The following is a 12,306-nucleotide window of genomic DNA, read 5'->3' on the forward strand; positions in this document are numbered from 1 at the left end:
GATATATACTCAAATTCTGCTGCCATTTACCTGCTAGTTTCCTTCCTGGAAAGGTTATTTGCCCTTGGACAACGAGAAATAATTGTTTCTAATTGTCCAAATTATATTTTTACCCTAAACATCATGTTTAGGTCTTATCTTTACTGCAGTTCTCATACCAGTCTTGCCACCAGTCTGCTGCCTTTTGTAGTATTCTGGCCCACTTAGGAAAAATAAGAAGTTGGGTGAGAGGGTTGTTCCTTGTGTAGTCAGGAAGAAGGGGAAAAATGTGAGGGGTTCCTCCTGCTTGTAAGGGAGAACAGGAAGTGTGCAGGTTTTCTCAGCCCTCATCCAAAGATGCTGTAGTGTCCATAACTTGCTATTAAAACTTAACAACAAATCTTATTTGGTGGTTAAACCTGAGGAAGATTTGAGTAGACATGCTGAGATTTTAAATGTGTGTGTGTGTGTATATATATATGTAATCTTGCTTTGAGTTTTAAGGGAATTGTTTGAGAGTGCTGTAAAACTATATTATGTTTTTCCTTTTTTTTTTTTAAACCTGCAATTGTTGAAGGCGACACAAAGCATAATTACATTAGTTGGTCTGGAGTTTGGAGGTTTTGGTCATGTCTGTTAGGACAGAAACAGGGATATACTGGGAATAGGTGACCTAGGATATAAAATACAAGAATAAATAATATAAAGCATGAAGATAAAGCAATGATACAATGGAAATAAACCATTCAGGTAGCTATGACTATTTGAGAGAAGTGATGGTAATTTTGTGTGTGTGATGTGGAGTGTCTTTGCCTGCAGCTGCAGATGACAAAAAAGCTGGGAGAGGACTGAGTGGGAGTACAAGAACCATTTTGGAGGATGACATCTTTGTTGTCAACAGGCTACTTGTTGTCTTTCTCCCCAAACCCTTGCTTGCTGCCAGCCTTGTAACACTTTGTGTTGTGCTGTGTTCGTTATGACCCCTGATTTTACTCCAGAAGAGATGATCAAAAGAGAGAAGGAAAAGATGCTTTTTGTCATAACATTATCTGTAAGCAGCAGTACAGCAGTTGCTCTTTTCTCTGCGTTGAGGACTGAAGCCTGTTCCTCTTTTTCACCAAAGGAGCCATTCCTGAAGTTCCAGATGTGCTTCAATAGCTGCATTCCCTGTACAGTAGCTTATCAACAGGTTTAAGTGACTTCCAATCAAATGGTAACTTTGATTAACCTGATGAATCAGATTGATGATCATTACTGTTTAAATTCTGCTGGTACTGTAAGGGGCAAATTTTTTTTGTTGTTTTTCTTGTTCTCCTCCCCATCCAGCCTTCAGTATAGGCTTGAATATGGCTTACTGGAACAAGAAAAGGATTTACTTATAGACTTGAACATAGCTGTATCTTTAGATTGTCCACAAGCTGCAGGTCCTCCTTTAAGTAGTCATATAATTCGGAGTGTAGTATTGCTTGACCTTGGTCTGTAATGGTTTCCAAACAGTTGTTGGATACACAGTAATGATCAGATTAATTGAGTACTGTTTTGCTGTGGCATCAAACTGAGCCACTAAAAGCTGTGAGAGAAGCTTAATAGTCATAGGAAGCCAGTGCTGAAATGAGGGGGCTGGGGGGAAGAGTTCAAACCAAACGTTCGTTGCAGACCTCTTAGTCTGAACTATCCGGGTTAAGGATAGTAAAGTCAATAATACTGGATTCGTATTAGCTATTCTTATATTAGCATATAATATGTGAACGATTGCTAAGACTGTACAAACAGTAATGCACAATAATAAAAAGAAAGTAATTAAGATGTCAGCATGTGTATGGATCATAATCAGACGTTGCCCCCAACATCTATAACATCAGTGTTGCTCCTCTTTTAATCAAAGTCGCAAACAGCAGAAAAAACATTTTCTGCCACTTCTGTCTTAACATGTTTTCCAGACAGAGACTTAGCTCAACAGAAAGCTTTCTCTTTGGGGAAAATAACTTCTAGGCAGATCTGACTGAGCATAAAGTCTTAGATCTCTACACCTCATTCACAGGTGATGGCAGGCAGCAGCAGGGTGTTTTTATGAAATAACTATGGTGTCCTCTGAAACTGTAGCTAAAAGATGGTGTCGTCAGGGTAGAAACCACAGCAACAAGCACAAGCTTTTGTCCATATATTGTTCATGTATATTGTGGGGTTTGTTCGTGTGTTTTATTTTTCTTTGTTGTTGGCATTCTGGAATGTGTTTCTTAAATGCAGGCTAGAAAATAAGATTTACAACTGGGATACATTTTAAATTGTATTGTTTTAGAAGGAAATATGTTAACCTTACTGAGCCATGAATCTTAGATTATCTTAAAATTATAATTCCTTTTAAGGAGTAAAGGGTTTTTGTGGTGAAGTAATCTAAAATAATGCTTTTTTAAGAAACTAATTGAAAAAGAATATTAGTATTCCTGACCAGTTTAAAACCTTTTTTCAAGATTGTTATTAGAACTTCCGCTTGTAGTAACTCACTATTACAATATAACAAAAATAATGGAATTTTGCAAAAGAAGCCAGGTATACTTGACAGCACTGGAAAGTTAAGTCCTTCATTTTTCAGTTTTGGGGATTGATAGAACGTTACGTGTGACTGCTCTGAATACTCTGAATTTGTAATTATTTCTGTTGCAGGGGGAGGGAGAATGAAGCAGAACAAATAAAGTCTGCTCAAAGATGGAGTTGTTGCACAGTTTGAGCTATGATCTCAGTTCTCATTGCAGTGTCATCTAGCTAATGAGGTTCACATTTGGCAGTAAAAATAAAGGTGTTTGCTATATTACTGAAATTAAATTTATAAAGCATTTTGAATTTCTAATCTTTTCAGCATGTTCCTGCCTCCTAGATTGAAAAGTCGAAATGATAGTTATTGCAGTGGGAGTGAATTTTTTGCCTGACTGGGTATCTCATCTTGAGCTTCTCCATGTTTTGGGAAAAATTGCATGTGTCTTTCTACTCTCAAGCTGGAGGATGTAATCTTGTTATTCTGGTTTCAAACTGGCTTGCTTTGCAAGATAGTCTCTAGGCTCAGACTTCACTGGGAGGAGGGTATTTGTGTTGGTGTGTTTAATGTTTGGTGTTTGTTTTTTTTATTTCCCTCGGGGGTGGTGACAGTAGTAGTCAGGTAGCAAACTTTCTCCTTTTCAAAACCATAATTTCTTCACAGGTAAAAGATTTTCTCCCAAATGCATTTTTAAGAGAAAATGCTCAAAAAATAAGACAATTAACATTGTGCATGTGTTATTTTACCTCAGGTTTTCAAATTTTTTTTTGTGTCTGAGGAAACCTGATTATTTTTAGAGTTCCTTTGTAATGTTTCTTTAGGTGTTTGTCTCCCTGGGACACTTTAAGTTTCAGTACTTCTTCAATTAATATCCTTGTTTCCTCAGGACAAGACTTGAGTATGAAGACAAGAAGACAAAATACTTGTCTAGGCCCAGTGTCTTTTAAGTGCATTACATAAAGCATGTTTGTTTTTCCCTCAGCTGTTTTTTAAGCTAAATTGGGAGCCTTCCAAAACATTCTAGTAATCCACCGTAAAACAAGTCTATATTGATAAGCACGTGCCAAAGTAATGTTTTAAACAGTGATAAAAACATTACAATTGCATAGTAATTCCATGTCTGTTTTTATGAAATAAAAAAAAGAACATGAAAGTTTTATATCTGAGTTAATAGAGGTATTAAAAAAAGTTTTAATCAGCTTTACATCATTAAAGTATAGCTGGCTATTTACTTTTTCCTGATATTTCTGGTTGAACCGCAGACAACATGGTCAGAGCTGTTGGTGCTTAGAAGACATTACAAATGAGCTGTCTTCAAAGGATACTGGCTTCAAGGCTAGGGTTGTTTGGTTGCTTGTGTTTTTGTTGGCTTTGTTTATTTGGGTTTTTTTGTTGGGTTGTTTTTGTTTCTAAGAAGCTTCATATATCATGTAGCTAATTTTACCTATAACAGTTTGTATGTATTTCAAACCATTTATAGGATGTTCTGGAAGAAATTTCTGTGTAGGAATTAATGTATGTTCTGTAATTGTTCAGGAGTTGATCTTTTGGTGGACCAGCCATTTTCCCTTGAAACACTGACATCCCTGGTGGAACTGACCCGTTTTGAGACCTTGACGCCACGGTTTTCAGCCACTGTCCCTCCCTGTTGGGTAGAAGTCCAGCAAGAGCAGCAGCAAAGGCGGCATCCTCAGCATTTGCACCAGCAGCATCATGGGGATGCAGCTCAGCATACTCGAACTTGGAAGCTACAGACAGATAGGTAATGGTGCAAAAAGAATCATGTGTGTGTTGCTTAACTGGTTCGTATAGCTGGTATAATCACAAATTTCATGCAATTTCATTGTTTTTAAGTAGTGTGCAGGTTTAAGAACATGTACTTTCAAGGATAATAATCTCTATTTGGTAGTTTGCATTAGCGGTCTCTGTGACATTGCCAGAGTTGTTTTAGTGGACCTTGGAACAAATTGAAAAGTTAAGTTTTGAATTCGTGTATTTTTGTTTGCCAAATGTTGCCATTTCATTATACAATTAGACAAGCACATTTGCCAGAATTACAGATGTTCTTGATTGTTTCTATTAAGTCTGATTCACCCTTCTTATGCATATGCACATTCTTGGTACATTGTTTGATTGGAAAACGCAAGCTGCAAGTGTCAGTATGACTAATTAGTTGTTCTAAATGAAACTGTATTCTAATTTATTTTAAAATGTAAAGATATAATCTGTATTTATGTCTGTTCGTGTCGAGTTAAATCTTTAGACGCAAGACCTTTACTTAAGCCAGTATAGAGCCCAGGTTGTGCTAAAATTTAGGCAATGTTTTCATTGAAATGACATGGTACATGCAGTATTGGGTGTTTTTTTTTTTTTTTTTTTTTTTTTTTTTTACACATGGCATGAGAACTTGGAATTCCTCCAGGATCCTATAGACTAGAAGAGCAGTGTTGCTGTCTCCTTGAAGAGTTACTTAAAACCTATCTGAAGTAGCTTTGCATAGTTTTTCTAAAAAATGCTTGGAGAAACAAAATATAGATATAAGTTGTGTTGTGTGTTTTATTAAGGGATGTGTGTAATAAGGCACTGTAAGATCTTTTGGGTCGGTCTGTCACACATCTGTGATTTGGATAGTAATGTAGAATCTAAATGCCCATACAGTGGAAACAATGGACTAGCCAAAGGATGCTAGGACAGCTAAAGACTATACATGGGGAAAAAAAGCTTGTCATATAAGTAAGTAAAAGCTAGCATGTGGTAATGTAGCATTCCAGTTGGGAAAACCGGTCTGGAAGGTAATAGTTGCAGGTGTTTCCAGGGCTGATACCTAACATGAGCTGAACTTGTTTTAATTAAAACGTTCATAAGCTATGGTTAAAAACTTACAGCGTTATAGGCTTTAAAACCTTTATTTATCTTGTGGTTTTGCTTAGTGTAAGTAAAATGTTTTGTATGTAACAATTGGAAAGGAGGTGGTTCCTTGCAAAATAACTTCCAATTAAAACTATTGATTATCCATTGTGTTCAACAACAGTTGAAAAGTAAAAAGCTACTAATATGAAGATACAAGGAAGCAAACAATGAAGGTAATAGCTGTTAATTGGAAAGTGATAGGTGGAACATTATCTTATGAATATTGTTTCACTAGAGGAAAAGAATTATGCCTGCTGCAAAGTAAAACAGGAATGTAAAGAGGTAAAGATAAACGTTTTCATTTAGTACTGGAAATCTTTGACAGCTGCTAAACGACTCATGATGAAATGGTTATATTACATCCCTCTGTTCATAGGGTAGAATATGCAATCTTAAGAATGAGAGCAACATTAGCTCTTAATTAAAAGTTACCTGGGAAGAAACTTTTTGGTTTCTGTATTATTTTGTTGGTCCTTAGTATGAGGTTCCTTTTATCTCCTCTTTGAGTGTCTCATACTGATTCCTATCAAGAAGTGGGATTACAGGGTTAGATGGATGAGTAATGCAATTTGATATATTAATTCTTTTGTTTACCAAATAGATAGGAGATAATCCTGTAAATGTATTTTAGGGAAAGGCATTGTATTACACTCATTCTCTTTCAATCTTACCTTTTTATTTTAAAAAGGCTGAGTAACAAAGAAAACAGAAAAAGCAGAGTCTGGTTTACCTTGTGAATTACTGAAATATCAGTATTTTGCCTTCAGTGGCAATTTTATCTGAAATGTTAAATTGGGCTAATCCTTTTTTAAAAAGTACATGAATTCCTAATGTCCTTTGATAAAACAGTGACAGCTGAGTTTCCTGGCTTTTTCTCAAATTTATGTAGGAAATATTTTATGTATTCATCTTATGACAACGTATTTGAAAATATGTGAAAGAAGGAAGAGCTAGGTACTGATGTTCTTTCCAGTGTTTAAACTCTGGAAGTGGATCTGCAGCTCAAAGTTCATTTGTAGTGGAAGATCCAAAGTTGCAGAGGTGTTCTAGAAAAGGAATGAAGAAGTATGTTGGAAAATCATAGAATCTTTGGGTTGGAAGGAACCTTTTAAGGTCATCTAGTCCAACCCCCCTGCAGTGAGCAGGGATATCTTCACAACTAGATCAGGTTGCTCAGAGCCCTGTCCAACCTGACCTTGAACGTTTCCAGGGATGAGGCATCTACCACTTCTCCGGGTAACATGTGCCAGGGTTTCACCACCCTCATTGTAAAAAACTTCTTCCTTATATCCAGTCTAAATCTACCCTCTTTCAGTTTAAAACCATTACCCCTTGTCCTACTGCTAGGGACCCTGCTAAACAGTCTGTCCCCATCTTTGTTATAATCCCCCTTCAAGTACTGGAAGGCTGCTATAAGGTCTCCCCAGAGCCTTCTCTTCTCCAGCCTGAACAACCTCAACTCTCTCAGCCTTTCCTTGTAGGAGTGATGTTCCATCCCTCTGATCATTTTTGTTGCCCTCCTCTAGACCTGCTCCAACAGGTCCATGTCTTTCCTGTGCTGAGGGCTCCAGAGCTGGACGCAGGACTCCAGGTGGGGTCTCACCAGAGTGGAGTAGAGGAGCAGAATCACCTTCCTCAACCTGCTGGTCACACTTCTTTGGATGCGTCCCAGGATAGGATTGGCCTTCTAGGCTGTGAGCGCACGCTGCCAGCTCATGTCCAGCTTTTCATCCACCAGTATCCCAAAGTCCTCCTTGGCAGGACTACTCTCAATCCCTTCATCGCCCAGCCTGTACTGATACCGGGGGTTGCCCTGATCCATGTGCAGGACCCTGCACTTGGCGTTGTTGAACCTTACGGGGTTCACATGGGCACATTCCTCACGCTTGTCCAGGTCCCTCTGGATGGCGTCCTATCCCTCGGGCATATCAACTGCACCACTCAGCTTGGTGTTATCTGCAAACTTGCTTGGGGTGCACTTGATCCCACAAAGTATTTTGTAGTTGAGAATGATGGTATATTTGCATTTAGAACACAGTCTTGATTGTGTAATTTTCTTTAAAAAGATGTTGTAGATTTTCTCACTTTTGCAAACCTTCTAAAATTTCTAGAAGAACTTGCATTAGATTATCAGTGAAAAGTGATATTTAGGATGGATATGCTAAAGAATTGAGAAAATAATAAGCAAGTAAATTTTCTTCCTTCTTTGAAACTTTACACACAAATAAAGATGATGTGCTTAAACAGAGCTATGAGAAATTAAAAAACTGTTCAAAGGGGAGTTTTTCATTCATCACAGAATTAGATTGTAAAGCTCATTGCCACAAATATAAGATCTCTTCACAATAGTGAAGATCCAATAATCCATTAGGATTAATATGAGACCTTCATGGAGGATTGTTATTCCATACATGCCTATTGAGAGGCACTTAAAACTTCCTTCGGGGCATCTGCTGCTGAATTCTGTCAAAAATAGATTTCTGGAGTAGACAAATAACAGTTGTAATTTGGTACATCAGTATGCATCATATGCAACATACAGACTACAAGAGAGTACTGCAGACAAACTTGTTTGTTACTAATTTCTGATTTTGTACCAGATCTTAACTTAAACTGGATGAGCAGAATATTGCTTAGTCTTTCAGAAGGCTTACTGCTTTGAATGTCTCATTCAGTCCATGCTTTGCATAACACCTATAGGGGAATACTCAGACATAAAAAACCACCCACAAATCTCTCTCTGTTTTGCACTGGACTATGTATTCCCCAAGCCAGGGGAAAAGGCATGAGTGATTCCAAGTTTTTAGTGTTATGTTTCCTAACAAGAGTTTTTTTTTTCCCTGGAGTTGTAGGATAAATTCTCATTATATTTTATTTACTTGAGTTATTTGTACAGTTAACTGAAAATTCTTCACTGTTGCTTCTTAAGTCATAACCACAAGTTCTCTTCTATCCACCTTTTCTTCTGTCCATCATTCTACCCAAAATCACTGCTTTTCTCTGTTGCTCTGTTTTCTGGAAGGCTGGTGTGCCATTTCACTATGCATATTTGGAATCTGTTATAAATGTATTATACTTGCCTGAGGGAGGTATGACTTTCAGGGATATTACTGTAAAAAATGCAAAGAATTAAATATATTTGTACCAATCCGTAATCTATTTTAAAATGGTTTTCTGCACAACACTCTGTGTAGCATGTTGTTTGACTTAAAATACCTTTTTGAAATTTAGATGTTAGAAAAGCATTTAACCAATATTTATAGCAGCATACTCAGTTTCTTAGTGTTGTAAATGACACAATTAAGTAATCGCAGGCTGTCAAAGTTACTACATTAAAAAAATTATTTACTGATAAATTGAGAAGATCAGGAAGTGCAGTTATTTTAAAAATGTATACAAATGTGATGACTCATGATTAGTTTTATTGGAATTGCTCTTTGTTTTGAACTATTTTTTGCAAACTTCAGTGTATCAAACTATGGAACTGATTGTTGAGGGGTAGTTACTATCTGAAGTTTATACATTTTCAGTGTAAACTAAAGTTGACTTCAAAAGGAAAATATGATTCATTAAAAGAGAGTTGCACCTATTTTGCATAGCACAGGCTTCTGTGTGTGCACTTGGTAAGAAGCATTTTTCATCCTGTATAAATTATCAAGTGTATTTAAAAATTTAAACCATTTGAAACTAGTACTTTGAATTTCCTGGATGTGGCTGGTGTACCATGGGAAGCAACATTGCTTAACACTTACAATGGAGAAAGCCAACTTAAGAGGTTGTGAGGTAGTTACTATCATGCTTTCATACACTTCAGTGATTGGTAGATCCTTTTTTAGTGACTGTTTTTGTTCATATTTTTCTAGAAATGAGCAACAGGTATTTATAGTAATATAGAAATAGTACTGTAATGCAGGCAGTGAATCTTTTCACTGCTACTTTTATCTGAACATTGATTTGCCCTCTCTTACCAGTTGGCTTCTAACATGTTCTTCACAAAATGAATGTGGCTAACTGCAGCCTGAAAGACCTTTGCTTCAGAAATTCATGTGGATGTCAACTAATGCACAATGAATTTTTCTTAGTCTTAAAGAAAGCGTGCATAGAAGTAGAATGCACTTGATAATGCTGCCTGTCTGCCTAATCTTAATATTCTCTTAACACTGTGTCATTGTTGTCTTTTTTCTTGACAGCAACAGTTGGGATGAGCATGTCTTTGAACTGGTTCTACCAAAAGCCTGTATGGTTGGACATGTGGACTTCAAATTTGTTTTGAACTCAAACATCACAAATATTCCCCAGATTCAAGTGACTTTACTGAAAAATAAAGCTCCAGGCTTAGGGAAAGTCAATGGTAAGAAAGAACTTAAGATATCTTTCAGAATATTATTTCTTTCTTCAAACTCATTTTTCTTTGTGATGTATATTAGAACAATTGCTTGAAATTGTGTAAATATTTTGGTTTTAATTATTTCCATTTTATTCTATTTCTCAGCATCATGGTTTGTTTTCACTTGCCATGTTTGAATGTAAATTGGGGAAATAAACTGGGTAAACAGTTTCAAAATCCTGAATTTTATACAAATAAAAGTGCATAGCTCGAAGATTGAACTGAATTATTATTCTGTACTGCTTGAATCCTACAGTCATTAAAAAAAAATTGTAAATAATGCTAGAGATTGATGAAACAAATGGTGCTCTTAAGTTTTGGATATATTTTTTAAAAATTATGATAAATTATTCCAAGTCACAGAAGGAAATTATTTATCAATGCCTCTTGGATGCCTAAGAGAAATAGCAAGGCTTTATTTGATGGCAGTAGATAAAACCTGGCTTCCTTGGGAGTTCTGTCATCTGCCTCATCAACTAAGCTACATGAAAGCTGCAGTATAACTTCACCTTTTGTTCCTTGCAGCTTTGACAGGGTAGGCCAAAGTTATGAATACTTTTGCCTTGGGAAGACTCCTAGCTGGACTCTGCATCTTACTATCTCTCAGGGAACCTGTGAGGGGGTAGCATAATTTGAAAAGTCACTTCTTTGATGTGGAAGATATTGTGCCTCCATTGGGATTTTCCTGTGGTGAGAGTGTTCACTGCATGTCCTGCTGCCCTGTCTGCTAGGGATGGAAAGTATTATATGAAGCACTTCCTTTTATTCAGGCATTAATTGGTAATCTTTATCTTGCCAGCTCTTTATGAAAAACTTCTAGGAACTTGGTATTTCAGAGAAATCTTGCTGTTGAATGTTATTACATTGCTGGATGTAAAATGCATTGGGAAGAGCAGCAAGCATGATTTTAAATGCTCTTTTTTTCATTATTTTTTTAAACGCTAAGTAAGAGCACCCCAATTAAACAAGAGTAACAGCTGTTTAAAGAGGAATACAGGCATACCAAAGATCATTGACGTGCGTTCAGACAACTTCTCACTCTGTAGCATCCCACAGTGTTTAACAAGGAAAAAAGTGTGCTGGAGATGCTCCGTAAAGAAATCGTATAAACTGGTGGTTATCCACGAATGAAGTATTCTAGCATAGTAATATTCTTGGAGAAAAGTGTAATCTTTTAGGATACAAGACGTTTTAACAGTTTTAGTGGAAGTGCTAGCTGTGACTGCAGGACAGCAGTCAACAGATGTTCTTGCAGGTTCTTCCTTTGTTTAATTCTTGAAGTAAAACCTTAATTTTAGCATGTAGCAGAATTTTGTTCTATCAAATAAAAAAATAGGGCAGATAGTCAGTATTATTCTTGTGAAGGGAACCTGTTGTGTTTTCAGCATGAATTTTAGAATTCAGTCCATTTGCAGATCTGGATGTCAGAATTTGAAAATCTTCACCTGTGAAACAAAACAGTAGAAGAAATGCCAGACTCTTTTCCTTAACGTTTCCGTTTTACACATTGCTGAGCAAACAGTTCTATGAGTTAGTAATTCTTTGAAGACATTTGATTTGGCTGTGAAATAAATTGCCAGAGCTTTTTGTGGGTGCTTAACAGTACAGCATACTGAACATAAGACATGACAGAGCTCTTCCAGAAAGTCATGTTTCACTTCCTTACATGCAGTGTAGTGGAATTTGCTTTTTTCCCTTATGGATAGGGTGGAGAAAGCATGGAGTGGAGGGCCAGGGTATACACAGGCAGTCTGGAAAGGGCCGGGATATGTGAGAGGGCTTGTGATGCAACTTTGGCAAGGTCTTTTTTTCTTTTCAATTCAGTAGGATTGGGGAGCCTCAACTAACCAACATCCTCTTAAGTTGTTATTGTATTGCAGTTACTTCCTGTCCTTTTTCAGTTTCTTGGGTTTTGGAAAAGGACCTTAATGACATTTGCCTTTTTTTTCTATGCACGACTGAGTGAAGTAATAGAATGCTAAAGATTTCAGTATAAGGGAAAGCAAACCTAGATAATTTATCAGGATTATTGTGGATATTAATGTGCTGGATATTAACCAAAATGTCCTAATTCCAGGGAAAAGTAATATTCAGGATTGTTTGGTGGCTCTTGAAAAGGTATAAAATCTTCAGACTGAAATTCAGTTAACTCCCTGCCCCCTGACCCTTCCCTTCTTTCCCTGAATAGGGTGGGAAAGGAACTGAAATTTTAAGATAATGAGACCTGAGAAAGATCTGTAGGGGAAAGTTTATTCAGTCATGCTTTGTATGACTGGAACGCTGGAACCAGTTAAATGTGTAGTGTGTAATAACGGGAAGGCCAGAGGCATAATTCTTCTGGTTAGGAACTAATGTTTTTGATCTGGCAGTTAATTCACTATATATGCTTCCTGTTCATTTGCTTGCATGTCCTCTTCATCTATGATTCATGAGAACCATTTAATTAAAAAAAGAGTTGTACTTAAGTGTTATCAAAATAATGTCTGATGTTCAGCAG

At 36.8% G+C, this 12,306-nt stretch overlaps 1 protein-coding gene across 1 annotated transcript in view; it reads left to right on the forward strand.

The window, feature by feature from the left end:
- The window catches only part of BIRC6 (baculoviral IAP repeat containing 6), a gene marked incomplete at its 3' end in the record, with an annotated part of 95,893 nt that overhangs the window by 24,820 nt on the left and 58,767 nt on the right, over window positions 1–12,306 (forward strand). The window contains exons 11-12 of the mRNA XM_010283892.1: window positions 4,049–4,274; window positions 9,613–9,773. Of these exons, the coding sequence (XP_010282194.1) occupies window positions 4,049–4,274; window positions 9,613–9,773 (387 nt within the window). The remainder of the gene's footprint in view (window positions 1–4,048; window positions 4,275–9,612; window positions 9,774–12,306) is intronic.

The sequence above is a fragment of the Phaethon lepturus genome, unplaced genomic scaffold (genome assembly GCF_000687285.1).
Source record: "Phaethon lepturus isolate BGI_N335 unplaced genomic scaffold, ASM68728v1 scaffold48513, whole genome shotgun sequence".
NCBI lineage: Eukaryota > Metazoa > Chordata > Aves > Phaethontiformes > Phaethontidae > Phaethon > Phaethon lepturus.